We start from the raw sequence: 20,497 nt of genomic DNA on the forward strand, positions 1-20,497 counted from the left end.
CAAGTGAGACACCTCCAGGGGAAGTCACGATGGCAGCCTGCACCCTGGCTCTGTGGCATCTGTCTGCAGAGAGGACTAAATCGACTGAGTCGAACAAACAGAGGACGGGAAAAACAAGGAGAAATGAACGGGTTAATCAGATCTGATGGATGGAAGGAGATACTATGTGTGTGTCTTTCTGCTTGTCACTGTATCCGTGTGCCTCAGGAGGACTGTTTGCTTGGGGACAAAGGGGCTCTCAGGATGGATTCGTCAGAAGCCGGGGGCTGTGCTGTGCATCATTAGGATCAAGGATGCTATTTCAGGATGCTACCTGCTGAGGGATGTACTCTGCTCACAGTTTTGATGGCCCCCTCCGCTCAAGTCCATTAAACAGGGCAGAGATGGCCTCTGCGGCTGCTGAGTAACCGTGATAGCGCCTGTTTTCACAAGCTGACCACCTATTTTAGGTCTGATATTTATATGTTTAATGCTTTCATTTTGTGAATGATTCTGGTCTTCTTCTATATTTAAGCTCCTCACTAATATACAATCTAACTCCATCACTGGCGAGCGTTTAATTTCATCCCTATGTAAGATGCTTGTCCTTAAGGCATGACCTTTTGTGGGGTTGCATAACTGCCTCCACTTTAGGTGGGGTTATAAAAGCCATGCAGAGAGTCTTCTGCTGCTTTCCTAAAAATTAAAACAAGTACAGGTGAAAGTTCTTATGATACTGAGTTTGTGGGGCTGTGAAGATCTTTAAACAGTCACTTTGTACGTACTCAGCTTTTTTGGAATTTAAGTTTTTAAGTTTAAGACTTAATTAAAGGTTTAGGTGAAGAGCAAGCAGCTAGTCTTTATGGTGGTATTGTTGTTAGGCACCTCACCAGGATATGAATATGCCTGTGTGTGTGTGTCTGTGTGCACGTCTGTTTAGTTGAGGAAGATGAATCAGCGTTGTTTGCTGACTGACTGGTGCAGCACAGGGATGCAGAGTGACCTTGGTGGCCTTTGGGGTTAAAAGTCATGTCTAGTATGACATGTTGTTTACATTTTTGTTTTTGTTTTTTTCATTTTTTCCACGTAGAAGATGTGCGATTAAGTAAACTGAAAGGAATAAAATGTGATAGACTGGCAACCCTTCCGGGCTGTTCCCCACCTTTTCTCCAGGATCCAGCCCCCCTGCAACTCTTAATTGGATAAGTGATTATTATTATTTATTTATTTTTTACAATTAAGATGTGGTAACACTTAAATTTTTGTTTTTAGCACTTTGTTTCTATTTGATTAATCTTATTTTAAAAATATAGAGACTGTAGGGTGGTATCCTCTCCTTCCTCCTGTTGTCATAAGTGGCTTGTTTAGTGTGGGCTGTAACAAGTTACTCTTTCTCCGACATTACTGTTCTGTAATTCACCTGTGTGGCCACTAAAAGTGCTTTTGCTGCACCAAAAGAATTAAAAAGGCTCCGAAGCTCATCCTCCCCCCCAATCAAACACGTCTGGAAAACAGTGAGGGCTTTAATCCTGCAGAGGGCAGAGTTTCACTACGAACCACCTTAACCCTGCTGCTGAGGGGACTACTGACCTCCTCAGCAGTGGTCTCCATTTTAAAGGACAGCATAATATACCCATAAGTGGATATATGTCATGTGCTGCACACCAGTTTTAACTCTTACATAGATAATTATATCTCTACCATATTTTTGAAATTCAGTTTGTGATGAATCGAAAAACAAAGATCAAGACGTCAGAAAAGCAAGTCATCAGCTTTCATGTTAGTCTAAAGACAATTAGAATCGAACAGCCTGCTTTACTGACATATGAACAGACATAATGAGAGTCTCCGCAGTGAATTTCTACTATCTCCAAATTCAACCGCACTAATATTACATTGGATAAATATGTACAGGGTGGGCCATTTATATGGCTACACCGTAATAACATGGGAATGGTTGGTGATATTAAAGTCCTGTTTGTGGCACATTAGTATATGTGAGGGGGCAAACTCCTCAAGATGGGTGGTGACCATGGTGGCCATTTAGAAGTCGGCCATCTTGGATACAACTTTTGTTTTTTCAGTAGGAAGAGGGCCATGTGACACATCAAACTTATTGGTAATGTCCCAAGAAAAACAATGGTGTGCTTGGTTTCAACGTAACTTGATTCTTTCATGAGTTATTTACAAGTTTCTGACCACTTATAAAATGTGTTTAATGTGCTGCCCATTGTGTTGGATTGTCAATGCCACCCTCTTCTCCCACTCTTCACACACTGATAGCAACACCGCAGGAGAAATGCCAGCACAGGCATCCAGTATCCGTAGTTTCAGGTACTGCACATTTTGTATCTTCACACCATAGACAATTGCCTTCAGATGACCCCAAAGATGAAAGTCTAAGGGGGTCAGATTGGGAGACCTTGGGGGCCATTCAACTGGCCCACGACGACCAATCCACTTTCCAGGAAACTGTTCATCTAGGAATGCTCGGGCCTGGCACCCATAATGTGGTGGTGCACCATCTTGCTGGAAAAACTCAGGGAACGTGCCAGCTTCAGTGGATAAAGAGGGAAACACATCATCATGTAGCAATTTCAAATATCCAGTGGCCTTGAGGTTTCCATAATGAAGAGTGGACCCACAGCCATTGACATGTCAATGGCTGTGAACAAAGAGAAACTTGTAAATAACTCATGAAAGAATAAAGTTACGTTGAAACCAAACACACCATTGTTTTTCTTGTGACATTACCAATAAGTTTGATGTGTCACATGACCCTCTTCCTATTGAAAAACAAAAGTTGTATCCAAGATGGCCGACTTCTAAATGGCCACCATGGTCACCACCCATCTTGAGGAGTTTGCCCCTCACATATACTAATGTGCCACAAACAGGACTTTAATATCACCAACCATTCCCATGTTATTATGGTGTATCCATATAAATGGCCCACCCTGTATATTTAATTTGCAATAAACTTCAGGCCTGTAGCTATTGTGCATCCCTCTGTGACTTCATGGGTTAGCCTTCAAAGCAGATGCCAGAAAACTTGATTAACTGAAATCGACATATCAGAAAAATCTACTGGGGATCGTGCTGCCAAGCAGAGAGAGAGAGATCTGTGTACCAACGGAGAAACAGAGGGGCACGGGCACAGATTCATCTGCAGATTAACCACATGCTTCTTGCTAAACATGCTATCTAGTAGTATTTGAAAAATGAACTCAGAATCTGGCTTTAGCATGAATATAATCAGCATTACATCTGTACTGAAGAGGAAGAATGTGTGAACAGTGAAATATAAAAGTTCTGACGTTCTGTTCTTGTTCTCGTTCATGAAACTGTAAGGGGCGACGTGAACTCCCTGGCCAGGCTGGTCACATTTATGAGGTGGTGTCAAGCCTTAGCTGGAGATATTTTATTAAAAATAAGAGAGGGGGCAGAAGGGAGAGCAGGAAGGGATGACTGATCAGTCAGCTGACAGGGATTTTATCATCCATGGGTCAGCGCCTTCACTTGAAGCCTGCCATGGAGTATTCTCTAGCTTTCTTTTGAACATTGAATGCAGTGTGCCTGGTGCCACTGGTAGCCTTGAAGTTCAGCTGGACTGTGCACAGTTTCAGAAACTCTGCATGGTCAGAGGAGCAGTGTTTAAAGAGGCACCCTCAAACAGTATATATATCTCTGGCTCCTGTTCAGTGGACGCTCCCTCTGAGCCTCAGTGATGTTGCCAGTGGATTAGCTGTGCTCATATCCCTGTATCCTTTGTTATATCGTCTGCTTGTTTTCTTTTAATAAAGCTTGCTAGCCTCCTTAGTCCCAGTGGAGGCTGGCAGACTGACAGGCATACGAGACACCGAGCAGGTGGACAGGAATAACAGGTAGGGAGGGTGTGATGGTGACAAACTGGGCGGAGGGGGAGAGGTGTTGCACGGGTGCTAGAAAAGGTCACAGCAGCACAAACCCCTCTGTTTGTTTGGCGCAGTCACAGTTAGCGTCACACCCTGCGATGTTGTCGCTTTTGGTTGTGTCTTCTTCTGTGACGAGCTACGTTCTTGTCAGTCGGAGTTGGAGCCAGATTTGCTTTCATGCATATGGGCACTTTTACAGTCACAGGCTTTGGCACGAGCAAACCTGCTCGGAAGGGGGAACATCACTTACCTTTGACACCCCCTCCCGTCAGTAGCAAATCAAAAGGACGAGCTCTTGAAGATAAAGAGAAACTCGACAAGAGTTTTAGGCTGTGAAGAAATTTTGATCAGTAATCGTCCCAGTCTAATGACTAACAGCCTGCACCGGTTACAAATTTAGCGTGCAACATGAAATGTTGTTGCTCATTTGATTCTCCGGTGGAGGCAGATGGATGTATTGGTGACCCCTCATCCCCCCATCCCCCATCGACTGGACAAGCTCCACCTTCCTGCAACGGCAACTTAGTCATCATAGCCGCTGATGGTTTGTCCCTAATGGTGATCCATAAATAAAGGAGCAACCAATGAAGAGAATTGATTTCCACAAGCATGGAGGAGATTTATGCTCTGACTTGGACTCCTCTTCGCAGCTGTATATCACTCCTCCTGAGATGTTTTGCCCTTCATCTTTTTTTTCTTTCCTGTCTCTGACTTTAACATCCAAAACAGAGAGCTCCCTCTCTCTCCCTTTTTTTAGACAATAACATTTGCCAAATGTCTTTCTCTTGTGCCTTTGATCTTTTTTCGCTTTCGACTCTATTTTATTAGTCCACATGCTCTTTTCACCTGGCCTGTAGCAGTTGGGTTTTTCTCCCTGCTCTGCGTCTGTCTGTTGTTTTCTTGTTTTCTCATTCGCTCACACGCAGACAGATATGCACGCACACACACCTTCACTGTGTAAAAATTGGCCAGACTCTAACACACCAGCCCCTGACTTTTCTGGAATTTGCTCATTTTGCTGATTTTTCTGTTTGACTGACTCAGGTTAAGGATCTGAAAGTGGACGTTTTAACTTCAGCATATGCAATAGCAGTGCCGTATATCAATAAAAAGATGTTCTGGGGGGGGGGGGGGGGGGGCAGTTTAATTTTATTAAACTGATTAATAAAATGTCATAATTTGCTGGTTCTTCAGCATTTTATTGACCTGATCTGTTGGGTCTGCATACAGTTTCCTGTAATCCAGCCCTCTGATTCACTTACATAGTTAATCCACCAACGTAGCTACATATGCATTGGTTTGCTCCAGATTTGCATGTAGCAGATGTTCTCTGTGCTTCTGTGTGTTTGTGTGCATGCTTTTATGCTGGTCCATCCTGCCGTGGACATCCAGGTGCTTCTAACACCAGGAGCCATAACAGACCTGAGTTTATTAATGTTGTTCATTTCCTCTCGTCTGTTCGCCTCTGGCTGCCTCGCTGCTCGACTCTCCAGTCCAACATTCCACACACTCCACTGGAATTAAGGGAGAGGCCTGTGGCGAGGCAGGGAACGAGCTCAGGAATGTCTCTGTTATCACAGGGAGAGATGATGGAGGGAGGAAGGGAACAGGAGGTCAGGCTTGAGGGCCTCAGCGTTGTTAGACTGATTTCAGTCAGGACCGCTGGAGTCGTAGGAGTTCCCAGCATCAAATCTTTGTGCACTACACACAGCTCTGCCCATAGGCTCATATTACCACAGAGGTGCGGGCCTCTGGCCCAATCAGAACACATAGGAATCTAATTTTAGAGCTGCGGCTTTTTAAATCAATATCTCCAGTCCTATCAGTGGCAGTGTCATGTAGATTATCTCACGGCTTTCATAGATGTCACACCAGGTTGGCTCTGCTCTCAGTCCACAGCGTGCGCTGTTGAGGATCACCCCACATTCACTCACGCAGGCAAATGCACTGGCTCGCAAACTGCACGTGCATACAGAGGGGCACATACGCGGGCAAAAGCATCCCTCTGGGTTAACCGTAGCTGGAGTCAGAGCGTGTGCAGACATATGCACATGTGTGTGGTGAGTGAACGTGAGAAACAAATTGATATGGTATGACGAGGACAGATTAAAATCAAATGCCGTATTTTGGGAGGTTAGGCAGAGGCATCATGTTTTGCATGTGAGTGTGTGATTAATTCAAGCGTTTGGTCTTCTGGAGAAAGAGGATCAGAGTGCAATTTTGAAGGTAAATGTTTCAGTGCTACACGACATAAGGATATTTTCTTGTTTAACACTATATTTTGAACAAGAAATACAAAAAGGCGTGCAGTATAGTTTTAATGGGAGTGTTATTTTGTTGGTATTTTATCTTTTCAGTCTCTGTTGTGGGCTTTGGCGATGGTCATAAATTAGAAATGAAGAGAAAGAAATAAAAGAAATACAGAGCTTTTGAACATTAATGACAGTGACATCAGAAATTCCGGGTTAAACCAAAGTGTTTTCTGAGAGGTTCATAACAAAGCGAGAGCAGAAATGACAGTGGCGCACAGCAAGAAAATTTATGGATGTAATATTAAAATGTTTTGGTTTTTTTTGTTTTTGACCAGCGAGGAGGCGTCGGTTTGTTTGGAACACAGAACAAGAAGATCTTGTTTCAAACATCTTGCCTTGGTTTCCTGTAAATACTCTAGATTCCCTCTACCCCAAACCCATGCATATTAGGTGTAATATTACAGTGTAACAACTCCCTTCTGGTCTCTGCAGAGGAGTTGAAACATGGGTTCTGCTCCTATAGTTTATGTGTAAATGCAGAGGGCACATTTCTCCATGGGACGTAAAAAAAAAAGTTAGTAATGTTTACAGTGATGGTTTCATATTGAGCTTTAGCTGCTCTTCAGTTTTTCTCCTTTGTCATGTGAGATAAATTATTTATCACTTTTTCCTTACAGGCAGTTCAGTCCTTCACTGTGTCAGTGTGAGCTTTCAGTGAATGGATTTCTGTGTGAAATCCACTCAATCTTAGGCATGCATAATTTTGAATAGTCTACCTTTTAAAAGTGATTGTTTTCATCCTTTTACTAGTTCTACTATTATAGATTTAAGACTAGGCTTACCATGCAACAAATCAGAGTTACATTAAATTCAAGTTCAATTCATTTGATGAATAAAGCTGAATGGAAGAGATGTTTCCTTTAAGTATTTAAAAAGTCAAGCTGTTTTTACAGTTTAACATTTATATATCTAAGCAAAGGTTAACTGCTGTGATCCAGATGCTTTCTGGTAGAAAATCCTGTTGTCCTGTAATGTGTCATGCAATCTGACCTTCCCACAGGACTGCTGCCCCTGCACATTACACACTGACTAACAGCATGACAACAGAACTAATCACAGCCTAGTAGCTGTGGTCTGCATAATGTTCCCTCACACACACACACACACACACACACACACACACACACACACACGTAGCACCTATTACTATTTTTTAAATCCTTCGCCATTTTAAAATTATTCTCTTTTTCCCACTGGTGTATTTAAAGTGTCGTCTCTCTCACAGTAGAGAGATGTGATATGAATTTTGATTTTTTTAATGAATTTTGATTTAGAGAATCTCTTCAAAATTCATTGAATTATGAGCTGAACTCTAATTTCTTTTTATTTTGTTTCCAAGGAGCCAGACTTCCTTTTCATTTTTTAAAGCGGTCTTGAGCAAAAGTTCTCCAGGGTTTCTGAAGGACTTTCAAAGTTTCCTTTGGACACTGGTTGCGTCATTCCAAGCAGTTCTTGTACTGAACCATGTTTTGTTTTTGTTTTTGTTTTTTTGTTTTTATGTTGTTTTTTTTTGGGGGGGGGGGGGGGGGGTGTTTATAAAGCCTCCACTTAGCTTGTTGTGCAGTGTGGACAAGTGAAGATTAGAAGAAGTGGCAGCCCTAAAAAAAAAAAAAAAACTATGTACAACTGATAAACAGTATCTGAAAGTCATGTCCTTAAGAAACAGGGAAAAAAAATCCAGCAAAGATCTGACACAGGACCTCAGAGATGCATCTGGACCCTCAGTTGATCCATATGCTGTTCACTGAAGCCTCATCAGAATTGGTCTCGGGCAAGGGATGGCATCCCAAGTTCAGGCTGCATTTTAGCTAGGGGTGTTTAGGATCTTTTCAAAATTCATGGAATTATGAACTCAAAAATGTTTGGTCACATTTTGATCCACTATACTATACTATACTATATTTGTTTGAGGATGATAATGATCCCAAACACACTGTATTAATATAGTAAAAGCAAAAAACCCACAATGGAGCACAAAGAGAAGCTTTGAATGTCCTTCAAGAAGCCTGGAGAACTATTCCTGAAGACTGCTTAAAGGATTTACAAGAAAGTTTGCCTAAGAAAGCTCATGCTGTGTAGAAGGTGGTCGTAGCAAATATTGACTTTCAAGAGAATTGCTGTTTATTTGCACCTATTTCAATAAATTGTGCCACCTGTTTCTCATTTTCCTAGTGCAATATAATGGGGTTGGCTCAAGACTTAATATAATGTGTAATAGGCAGGTAATTATAATACTATCTTTCAGATTTGTAAAACCTGTCAGATCTATGAAAGCAAAACTCAGCTGGTTTGTCTGCTCGGTAAAGTGAGGCTGCGGTGTTTTGTAGGTGTATATTTTTTTTTTTAACTCAGTGATCCCCAGTGTTGTTATCCTGGCAGTGCTGCTTCCATATGCTGTTTACTGTACATGTCACATGGTTAGGCCAGTGGCACTAGTTCAGCTGAGGGAGGCCCCAGGTGATAAAGAGCTGTAAGCAAACAGAGGCAGATAACAACTCTACGCAAGCCTACATTCCCTGTTGGCAGTGCAGCAAACGCAACAGCAATGTACACACGCCGCCATTTTTAAAAAATTTCTTTCTTCTATTTTAGAATGTGGCACAAAAGAAAACGTATTATATTCCAAAATTCTCTCATGTGACTCTTAAAAAAAGTGTAAGTTCATTTTGTGCATTTTGAGAGTTTAAGGGGGTCATACAACATTAGAAACAATGGGCTTCATTCACACAAATCTGTGCTTAGACCACGCCGACGAATGAGTCACGCACAAATCTGGGATGTTATGTGAAAAAGTGCTCCAGAGAATCTTAAAACAGTTAAACACCCCCCAATAATAATAAAAACAAGAATAAGAATAGGTTCATTATTTTCCAGTTTTCCAAGACATCAGCATAAACAAAATTAAACTCAAAAATTTGTGTTTTTGCTAGTCCAATAAAAGCTTTAGTATCATTTATGATGTCACGGTGTGTGTGCCAGGACAATCACTGTACTGCAACCCAAATGCAGTTATTGTAACACTTTGGAAATGTGTTCATTTTGTGGCTTCCTCCTCGGACATTTGGGTTGTTTCACGTTCTTCAGCTGTAAAGTTATCATGCTTTTTTGCTTTTAGCTGCCAGGCTTCTCTTGTACCACAGCTTCTCCACTTTCACCCCTCAAGCTTGTGGTAAATGCTCTAAAAATGGAGAAATGTGGACCTGGCAGTATGCAGATTGAAAAGCACAAGCCTATCGATTTAGAAATGATTCAGATTCACTAACAGATTCATTCACCTACAGTTGGTGATCAGGGAAAAAATAGCTGGCGTGCACATTTTTATGAGGGCTAATGTATTCCCAGCTCATGCCACTGGTATGCTTCAATAGCTCAGTCATTTTAGAATTGTGGGCCACTGCTAATTAGTTACAAAATTCACTAAAAATATAATTAGAGCTTTATTCTTATTATAAAGGATTAATAAAATTGTGTGTGAACATTTTTCTGCTTCTGAAGGGGCGATATTTGAGGGAAAAACCAGAACGCTCCAGGTTGAGCTTGCACACTTTCACCTCTTAGACTATGACAGTTTCCACAGGCGTCATATGGATTGCAGGACACGTCAAATGGTTCAGAACCACTAAGTTTGCTGTTACACTCCTGTTGTTTACAAAAATGTACATATCCGCTTTCCAGGTTGGCATCCATCCACGTGTCACTACAGACTTTAAAATCAAATATATGCAAATGCTCTGTTTGCCCGGTGGATCCGGATGTGTGGTTTCAATGAGCTCACAGGAACTGGCTATATACTGGAGGATAGGATATTGTAAATCCCTGCCCGCCACCCAACTCAGTCCTGACCCAGCTCAGGCCCCACAGCGTCCACCATCAGAAAGGTGGCTTAGAACAGCTTTTTTTGGTCAGCCCCCTTTGTGCTGAGTTCATCAGGCTCGTCCTCTAAACAGAGAGCTAGGGCCATTGCCTTGTGGCTCTTTCTTTCTTTTCAGGCAACAAATGTGCTAAAACAGCACTCCATAATCACTTGGCATTAGGGGCTGTTGTGTTGGGCATTAGAGGTTAGAATTGACCAGTGGGACGTTATAAAAATGAGTCTGACAAGGGAACACCAAAGCTGATGAGTCTGGATCCTGGCACTGGACGGCTAGAGGATTAGTCAGCTAACACACTGGCTGGGGCTTCTGCAGGGTCGGGTCCCATCGCATCTCATCACCACCAGGCTAGAAGCGGCCCCTGTGGCTGCCGTGTCTCCATCCGCCTCTCTGGCTGGCGTGCTAGCTTTGGTACCCATCCTCCACCGCTCTCCGTCCTCCGTTGGACCATCGTGTCTTCTTGTAGCACGGTCCTTTCACTGGAGGAGCGGTATGATGTCATAAGCTTAGGATTGGAAGGGTTAAGTGGCAGTGGAGGGGCATGATTCAGTTGAGTTCAGAGAGATTTTGGTTATCACAGGTCAGAACACTTATCAAACACACACAGACTATATTTAGTCATTTTCAAGTCCAGCTGAATGCCCTTTGTCTCTGCTGAGACTCTCGCTGAAGTGATGTGTGTCGATAAGGAGAGCGAATACACAGCAAGCTGCTCAGCTCGCTTCTCATTCTCCTAATCTACCGTATCACATTCGCCTTTGAAAACGCTTAATCGACGCTAAAAAAAAGGAGCACAAACGTTATTTTTTGCAAATGGAACTCAGATTTGATGTTCCCCTCGGTATTATCTGCCAGTCACAAGAAGGAACGCATTTACCTCGTTATCAGTGAACCATTAAATCACATTTACCGCGCAGCAACTAACCACTTATTTTGCTTTTGAAGTTAATTCAATGGGTTTTTTTTTTTTTTACTGAATTACAGCCGCTTTTGTCCGACAGGCACATCTCAGCCTCTCCTGCCTGTGCCTGTTTCTCTGGAAGCTCCTGCTGTTACCGCTTCTTTGCCCAGTGTGAGCAGCTTCATACTGCTGGAATGTAACAGTAACAGGCAGTACCATGGGAAGAGTCACCGACTGGGGGTGAGCTGCACGCCCTTTATTCAGGCCATTGCCGAGCTCACTGGACTTGAGACATTTCCTCATTCATCTTCATTTTTTTTTTCGCACTGTTGTGTAGCTTGGCCCAATCTTTGTTTGTGTTACCTCACCCACTGTTCTCTACTCATCAGCTCTCACTACTTTCCCTCTTTCTGCAATAAACTTAGTCTTCACTTTTAATTTCTTTCTTTTCCTGTTACTTTTTCCTGTTTTAGCTTTCCTCTGCTCTTTTTCACTTCATAGTCCTCCTAACAAATTATTTTTTCTCTCCTTTCATTGTCTCGCCTTTCCTTTATCAGTTTCCTTCCTCTAGAACATGGGATCCTCATGATTTTGTCCTGTCAGCATAATAAAGGAAGACTTTTTCTCAGTTATGATACTCTGTAAAAACGTACAAATGCTTTACTGACATAATTAGCTGGAAATCAAACTATACTGTAGTGGTCACACCTCCTAGTATGAGGTCAGACCTGCTTTTGGCTTCAGAGCTTGTCTTACAGTAACTCCTCATGGTATTGACTCAATAAGTCGCTGAATTTTCTTCCATATTGACATGACAGATGGAAGCATCACACAGTTGCTGGCGATTTGTTAGCTGCACATCCATGATGTGAATCTCCTGTTAGGGATCCATGCTTTCATGTTGTTTATGCCAATTTCTGACCCTTCCATCTAAACATCACAGCAGAAATCAACACTCATCAGACCACGCAACATTTTTCGACTCTTTTACTGCCTTATTTTGGCGAACCTGTGTGAATTACACCCTCAGCTTTCTGCCCTTAGTGGCACCTGGTGTGGTCTTCTGTTGTTTCAGCCCATCTTCTTCAAGATTTGACTTGTGCATTCACCGATGCTCTTCTGCACACCCTGGTTGTAACTAGTGGGTATTTGGGTTACTGTTACCTTCCTATCAGCTCAAAGCAGTCTGGAACATTCCCCTCTGACCTCTGGCATAAACAAAGCATTTTTTACCCAGAGGATTGCCACTTGCTGGATATTTTTGCTTTTTTAGACAATTCTCTGTAAACCCTAGAGATGGCTGGTTTGGATTTTCCCAGCAATTTCTGAAATACTTCTGAAATGCTCATACCAGCCCGTCTGGCACCAACAACCACGTTCAAAATAACTTAAATCACCTTGCTCGCTTTGAACTTCAGCAGGTCGTCTTGACAATGTGTACATGTCTAAATGCACTGAGATGCTGGCATGTGATTTGCTAGTTTGATATTTTTTTTTTGTTGTATGTGATAATGAACTAAAGATTTGGAGGGGGAGGGGGGGGTCATGGTTAGTCAGACAAAGCAAATGTTAAAGACTTACTGCTCTGTGAGAAAATGAACTAGTCTCTTATCAGTTATGGCAGTTTCACATTGCCCAGAAAGAAAGTAATTATCAAATACTGATGTTTCTCTAACTCTGTATCTGTTCCTGTGATTAAAAGTGACAATTTCAGAACAAAGTGCTCTCATAGCAGCTTGTTCCTTTTTCTAGATACTGTATCTTTGTAAGGTAACTTTATATGGATGCAACATGTTGATCAGAACTTTGAGAAAAAACAACCCTGAATACAAACATGTTTGTGTTCAAGGTTGTAAGTTCCCTGTTGCCATTACAAACAGTGGTGTAACTTGAATGGCAGCATATAGAATTTATTTTCTTTTGGTCAGCCAGATAAGTTAAACAGTTAGATGGAGTGAGTGGATCCGTTCCATTCAACTGTGTCTTATACACAAATACATAAACACATAGAGACAAACAGTGAAATGACACTAAATGCCTAAAACCTGGTCCTTAAAAGCTTTTATTTACTTCTTTGTTTTAAAAAATACTCACTTACTGACTTGTTTTTATGTTTTCTAAAGCATCGGTATTGAGTTTCAAGTTTACATGAGCGACTGTTGGATAGCAGCAAAGTAAATCTTCTTTCTAACGGAGGTTAGTTGTGTTCACACAGCCTGAAATGTGCAGTTGCCCCCTCTGTTATTCTTGTAAGTCTTCACTCTTCCTTGAAAATCAATTACATGCCACTTAGAGTATGTGTCAAATGGCATTTTGGTGCCTGCTGCCCGCTGTCAACACAGTAACTTGAGCTGCAGCTGTTGGACTTACCAAGACATAATCCTGACTCTCAGTTTAAGTGGGGCAGATTTGGAGGTCTTGTCTCCAAAGCTGCCTATTTATTAAGACGGAGATTCAACACATGCGTGGCCTCCGACATATGTTGACACGCTGACATTTGCACGCACGCAAAGTCACTGCCTTTTGGAGAGCAAGAGATCCCTCGCTTGGCATCACTTCTGATCTGTAGCCAACGGTTATTGGCACGCTGAAAATGTTAGGAGAGTACTGCATTTTTCTTTAATTTGGCTGAATAGAAACACACTGGTTCTGACATAAAAGTGCAAAGTCAAAGTAGTGACGCTGGCTGCACAGTGTTGAAGTCATGCTCCTGTTTAGACAGGCAATGGAGCGGTTCAGATACATTATATATTCAAAGCAAACGCAGACCTTTTATGGCCACATGTAACAATTCTCAGCTGTTAGGTTTCAATACAGAAAATAATACATTTCTGAAAAAAACATAAAGTGAAGCTGACTTCAGGATGGAGAAGGTCACCAGGAAAGTAACCAGCTGTGTGTTGATGCCTGCTGACTGCAGACTCATATGATGACATATGATGTTCTGCCCTGCTTCACCTAAAATTGTTAGGATGAATTACAGATATATTGTAATAATATAGCTGTTGTATTGTTTCATATCCAGCTTGGTGGATTAATGCATGAGCAAAGGAAAAAGTCTCATTATCCTAATACTTCTTGATTTGAATGTATTTCTATTTGTGTTGTGATTTATGATGATAAAGAAAATAAACTTTGCACAGTACACATTGTGTTTCTGGACTGTTATTATAGCCTGAGGTGAGCCTTTATTGGAATTGATGGCAGACAGTTTAACTGCTCCTTTTTATTACACCCCTTAGCCCTGTGGTCTGTGGTGATATGCAGAAACAGTATGCTGTATTTGCTGTATTTTTCTGTGAGGCTAAAATTGAGCTAATAGCACGTCTCTGACACCAGTGCCACTGTTTGGCTGTTTTATTTTTGTAATTTAGACCCGGTAAAGCCTTAAAAGAGGAATTTACTACATTGACATAATGGTTTGCGGTGTAACCTCCAGCTGACAAGCACCTTCTGGAAGAACTCTGGCTGAAGGAAAGGTGAATGTCCTCTTGTCATGGTAACAAATTATGTGGGCTGAGGAAGCTAAGTGTGCAAAATATTGTGACACATTCATTCTGTGACCTTGAGCACAGGTAAACATCGGCCATACTTGACAACTTCATCAAACTGTTTGCGGGAATTGCTTCCAGAATTCCTGGACTAGTCAACAGTGGTTTTAGGGCTTGCAGTGGCAAATATTAAGGCCATTCACGGTTCCCAATGCGTATGTAATGTGAGGATTTTCAGTAGATCACTGCACTAATGCACTGTTAACTCAGATTTTTCCCTTTTTAAGCACTTTCTCTCTGCAGCTCCGCTGTTATTAAAGATCACCGAAAGTTTCCATTTTACAGACTCGTGCATGTTTTCTTTGAATTTATGTATTTTTTCTGTACCTATTCTCACTCTCTTAACATGTTTTTGAGTTTCTTTTATCTCCCGTAACAAAGGAGCTTGGAAAACTCTTATACCATGTCAGCAGATTTCATGCACCAAGCTGTAACCTAGTGCGCCTTAGTGTGTAAGTGGGTGATAAAAATCACATACAGCTGCAGCCAAGGTGAAAGTTATTTGACACGCTTCTGTGATTTTTTTCTTACTTGCTCTTTTCCCTATTTTTTTTTCTTTTGTACAAGTTGCTTTATTTTATTATCAGCCTGCATGGATTGTGGTATGAAATTTTGGAAAAACACTCGGCACTTTGTATCTTGTAATGATTTGGAGGCCACACTGGCTTGGCACGGGCGCACTGTAATCCATTTATCTTAACAAACAAATTGGGCTGGGTAGCAACAAAGTGCTGCTTGAAGTCGCATTTGCATTGTATGCCAGAGCAACAATGAAAGGAAAAGCTTGAATTGTTGTTCATGAGGTATTTACCGGGAAATCACACACAGACACACACACACACCGAGACACAAACACACACACTAGATTGAGCTGAGAGAATTGCAGCATGAGACTTGACATGTTTTCAATTTATTGTCTCATTCTGCAGCAAACAGTGGGGCTGTCACGTGGATGTAAAGCAAGACGTAATGGCTTAGTTTCAGTAACAGATTTGTAAAGCACGCGAGTGTTAACGGGTGTGGCCCACACACTACACAGAAATAGTGATCTGACAGTCTGTATTTAGGTTTTTGAGGGGAAGAAAATCTTATCACCCTGCCGAATGGTTATTTGATAGACCTGCAATGAGGCTTAACTTTGGCCCTCCCTTGCTGAGCTGCTGTACTGCAGGTATTTACTGAGAAGCAGAGTGAAGTTCAGCCAGGTTCACTGCAGCACTGCTTCTGCTCTCCAGCTATAAAAGGCACAGCAGCTCCTGTCTGATGAGAAGAGAGAAAGAGGAAAACTTTCTTGGTTGGTTGATCACAGGCTGCCTCTTGGAGTAAATGTTTTCAGAAGATTAAAAGGAGCCAGCTTCACTACTATCAGCCACTGACCCACCGTGGTAAATTTAGTACTCCAAAAGCTTCTTTTTTTTTCTTCCCTTCATCACAAGAAGAAGTGGAACTAAGTGTCGCTCGAAATAACAGCACTTCAGACTGTTCTCGCGCACGCTAACTTCCACTGTGGTTGTGAATGATTTGGATAAAAATATATATATAACTGACAATGGCAGGGACGACAAGCCAGCTGCTTTTAAAAATAATGCCATTCTCGGTTCGGTTTATCTGTGCAAAGCTCCTCCAAAATAATGTGTGCTGTATGTAATCGGGCTTGATTGATGACTCACGAAAGAAGGGCCGCATGACTGGTCGCGTCAACAGGTTTAGAGGCTATGAGCGTGAACTCCTTGGCACTGTGTGTCCTCTGCGAGAACCCTTTTCTGACATGTGGTGAGATATCAGCTCAGATAATGAAAGGCTTTGGGCAGTTTGTTATACTATTGTGTTTTTTTACCCAGTGTTTCGAATTATCTGCATAGTGGAATGTCTGTTTTTGATTTTCATGGTTTTATAGATCAATAAATTTGACCTTGGAGATCAAACTATTTTTTTATGACATGTTAAATCCATGTTTCTTGAATTCCTGAGCCCACATGTGTGAGCCCATGGGTCTGGCGGACACACAGCATCATTAGGTTTTGACTACAACTGAAGGATAAGAATTTATTTAAAGTATATCCTTAAATTTCCTAATTTCCTTTAGTTTAACTCTGTACTTCTAGATTCACGGTGTCTATGTGTGTGTGTGTTTGTTGCACGTCTTGCACTCAATGGCATGTGTACTTTGTCTTCTTGTCCTACTTGACTACACAAAGGCTACATTGCAGCCCTTCATTTTGTTGCTACTGGCTGAAACCTTGAATGATGAGAGCAGTTAGTGCAAGAATAACGCCTCTCTCTTCCTCTCTCTCTCTCTCTCTCTCTCACACACACACACACACACACACGAGGAGGGAAAGGTAGGAGGGAAACTGAGAGAACAGCAAATAGTTTTATGTTATTTTCACCTAAAATTTCCTACGACATATGACAAGCAATCTAAATGTGTAATGAACAGACACTTTGAACTTTTTTCTATATGAATGACAGAAATGAACCCAGGCCAAAGTATTTGGTTAAGAAGAGAATTCATTGAATAAGTTCTTGTTTCACTAAACACTGAAATCAAATCCCACAATCCGGAACTCCACACAAAGCTTAAGTCCTCACAAACCCTGAGCAATATTGATCTAGAAGGTCAGGGGTGCGTTGGTGAGATGCCTACTAATCCTGTCATATGATACTAATCTGGTTAAAAACAATTGACCTCTTACCAGAAATGTGACATTATATGCTGATCATTAACGATTCATACCACACCCCTTCCCCTTGTACTTTTTTCTTCTTCTTTCATAAAATCCAGTTGAAAAGTATATTTAAAGTATAAAACTGCAACTGATTGGATTGTAAACTAATCTCACTGAAAAAGCAACACACACAGTTGTGTATAATAATTTAAAAAAAAAATGATACCTGCATATTAAGTTTTATTATTGTCAAAGCTGAGGATTAGCTATACTTCACTTGTGTGACATAGAGAACTTCAGTTGCTCTTGTCTGTCCAGAAGGTTTCTATTAGCATAAAGAAACAAAGAAACCCGTGCTGGATCTGCAAAGCAGCCTTGAGTCAACAGAGAGCAGGAGGGATCAGATGGCCTCTCAGAGACTCCTAACTCAGGACAGATGAAAACAGGGAGTCAACATCTGCTTAGAAGCTTTCTCCCGTGTTAAACAACTGGTATCGATCAAACATTGCATTCTTCTTTATTCATCATAGTGTAATTCAGTGCCTCGATGTTTGTAGGCGCATCTACATCCGGTTTTACATTTTTGGGGTGTGCGGTGCACATTAAGCGGTTTCACTCTACATTAGGCTTTTCGCTGCAGGAGCGGCAGGGTTGAGTGAACCTTGTGATGTGCTCCAGCCGAATGCAGGTCTGCATGTTCGCTTTTGTTTTCCATGTGCCTGCTCTTCCATGAGCGCACCTGAGCTTTGAAGCTGCCTGTTGTCCAAAAAGAGCTACATCTCCGTGCTTGTGTGTGTGTGTGTGTGCATTTGTGAGAGTGAGAAAGAAAAAATAGAGATGGGATCAGGGATGCAAGCATAGAGGACAAAGATAGATTTGATCACACGTGTCACTAATGTCCCGATCCTCTCTGTAAGAACATCTGAGGTACCATCACAGCTGCTGATGAGAGTGAGATGCGAGCAGCAGAGGACTTACTTCTGGTTTTTTTTGTCATTTTAGTGCCATTTTTAAAGGCGGTTAGTTGTATTTTTTTTCAAATTGCCTATTTAGATTTTAAATTATTGTTAGTTGACACCTAAGTGACCATGTTAAACATCCTGCTGTCTGCCCTGATGGATCCTGACAGGCGTTTAAGGAGCTTCAGGAGGAGCGAGCGACTTGCATCCATACTAGTACGTATGCCCTGGTTTAAATGGGGTTTTTTTTGCCTGTTTTGTGCATGCACTTTTGCAAGACTGTTGTAAAAACGTTACCAGGAATCTTTTCCTTTAATATACTTCAAAAGTGGTCATGTGTGTCCCTGTGTTAATTATGGCTGCAGGTTTTAGAGTTCTTTGTCTGTGTTGATCCTCTTCTCAGCTTGACCTAGCCTTTTCCAGTGGTGACCATTTACTTGCAGTCTTCAATATATAACCTGACACTTCTGCTTGGTGGTATTTTTTTTCCTTGTTGGATTAGATCTGGTGGAATTATTTCCTTAGACCACCTACACTGTCTCCAAACCCTCCTCCACGTTGGAGGCACAGAGGAAGTGATCATTAGAGGAGATAGATTGGGGGATGAGATTGCTCGGTTTGTTTGGAAAAAGACAGGGTGTGTCTTTGTGTTCATATGCTCCTCTTCACGTTCACCGTATGGCTGGACACTGAAAACTTAGTTGTGTGCCACTGCTTCGTCATCTCTTCTCCTCTATTTTAATATTTCAAAGGCATTGTTTGCTGGAAAGAGAAGTAAACTGTGAAACAGTGCAAACTGAGATTGTTGCATCCTGAGGGCGGGTTCTGGTTTAGGAAGTCATAGAAATTTCACTGCATTGGCTTTTGGGGTTTCCTGTGAGGTGACTTATCAACCGCAAACGCCGGTTGTACCTATACGTGCTTTTAAATACGGTCTCCCTATTTAGTTTATCGACTCATTTTGTAATCTGCCAAGCTAACTGCCCCAATACGACTCACACAAACAGGACAGGGGATAGAGTCTCGATCATTCCTTATGCAACTAACTTTAGATATTCTGCTCACGTTGTTTTGCTCTAAGGGCAGGCATCCCGTGGCCTATTTTTTTTCCAAGCCGATATGCGGTGAATTTCACTTTTCTAAACAAAAAGGCCCAAAAGGTGTATTTATAAACAGAGTGCAAGCTGCGATTTCCCTCTCCTACAAAATTAAGATTTGAAAGGCTGCAGTAGTCCTTGTGTAATAAACCATTCCCTCGTCACACAGGGAAAGTGAGCATTCAGCATCAGCAGGGACAGCGGCGTCGCTTCTCCTCATTGTATCCCGGACTGTTAATTCCAAGCGATCGTGGGGGTGTGCACTTTATCGGCAGCGGTAAAAGTAGATTCAGAACAAGAATAAAAACAAAAACGCGATGAGGTAATAATATATGGATGAGTAAAGTTTAACAGGAAAATGATGATAGGATGGTCATAAATAAAGTAAATGCGCGATGCCTCTGTTTCCCCCGTGAACTCACACCCCTACTTAGGCGCAATGGTCCGCTCCGTACAGAGACGACACGGCCGTTGCTCAGTGAGCGGAGAGCAGGGAAAGGTTTACTCAGCCTGCCATTGCTGCACACCGTCCTGGTGATGCCTACTCTTTCCAACTTTTCATCCAGAGGTTAGCGACGGAAGTACCAAAGTAAGGAGGTCTTGTTTGGGTCGTACTTTCCTTTTTTCTCCATCCCCACAACCCACACTTCTTCCATGACTTTGTACCCGAGTGGACTAACGATTCTGGTGGCGAAGATAAGATAATGAACTTTAGACTTTCCACACGGCTATTCGTGGCGTTTCCCGTCGTCCTGGATCAAATAAAATAACAACGTAGCCCGGCGTGGCGGCAGCTGGGCGAAAAGTGAACTGGACTGGAGGGAAAATAGCGCACTCAGCCAAGTGATTATCAAAACAGAGACAGCGACAACTTTTAAGCTGCCACTTTTCAACCGGAATAGCGGGGGAAATGACCTCCAGAGCTTCAAATAAGGTGGGTACCTGGCAGGGAAAAAAAAAAAAATCTTGTGTGGACATTATGCTGCTGGCTTATGTAACGCGTATGATATACTGGAAGGCTAGCACGGGCCAAAATACAAACAAAGGTAAATTTTCCAGTCAATCAGCTGTTTATAAGTTTGTAGAATATCAGTAGGCTTGTGGTAGTGAAGGATGCTTAGTGGTGGTGGTGTTTTCATCTCTGTGTATGTGTGTGTGTGTGTGTGGCTCAGAGGGTGTTTTGAAATCCACACCTTGTAACACAGCCTACAAGCAACTATGCAGTTTCTAGTGAGCTAGATTA

At 42.0% G+C, this 20,497-nt stretch overlaps 1 protein-coding gene across 13 annotated transcripts in view; it reads left to right on the forward strand.

The window, feature by feature from the left end:
• Nucleotides 1-20,497, forward strand: part of tjp1a (tight junction protein 1a) — a 101,588-nt gene that overhangs the window by 33,083 nt on the left and 48,008 nt on the right. Inside the window, exon 1 of one of the 13 annotated variants that reach the window (XM_035905376.2) lies at nucleotides 18,352-18,373. The exons of 11 other annotated variants lie outside the window; for them this stretch is intronic. Coding sequence is in view for 1 of the 2 variants with exons in the window: in XM_006780232.3 (XP_006780295.2) it covers nucleotides 20,165-20,188 (24 nt within the window). In the remaining variant the exon portion in view is untranslated. Of the gene's footprint in view, nucleotides 1-18,351; nucleotides 18,374-19,705; nucleotides 20,189-20,497 lie in introns of those variants that run through there. One more of the 13 variants, XM_006780232.3, reaches the window with a different exon arrangement.

Source organism: Neolamprologus brichardi, chromosome 1 (assembly GCF_056152115.1).
Source record: "Neolamprologus brichardi isolate AB-2024 chromosome 1, ASM5615211v1, whole genome shotgun sequence".
In the NCBI taxonomy this organism is placed as follows: Eukaryota; Metazoa; Chordata; class Actinopteri; order Cichliformes; family Cichlidae; genus Neolamprologus; species Neolamprologus brichardi.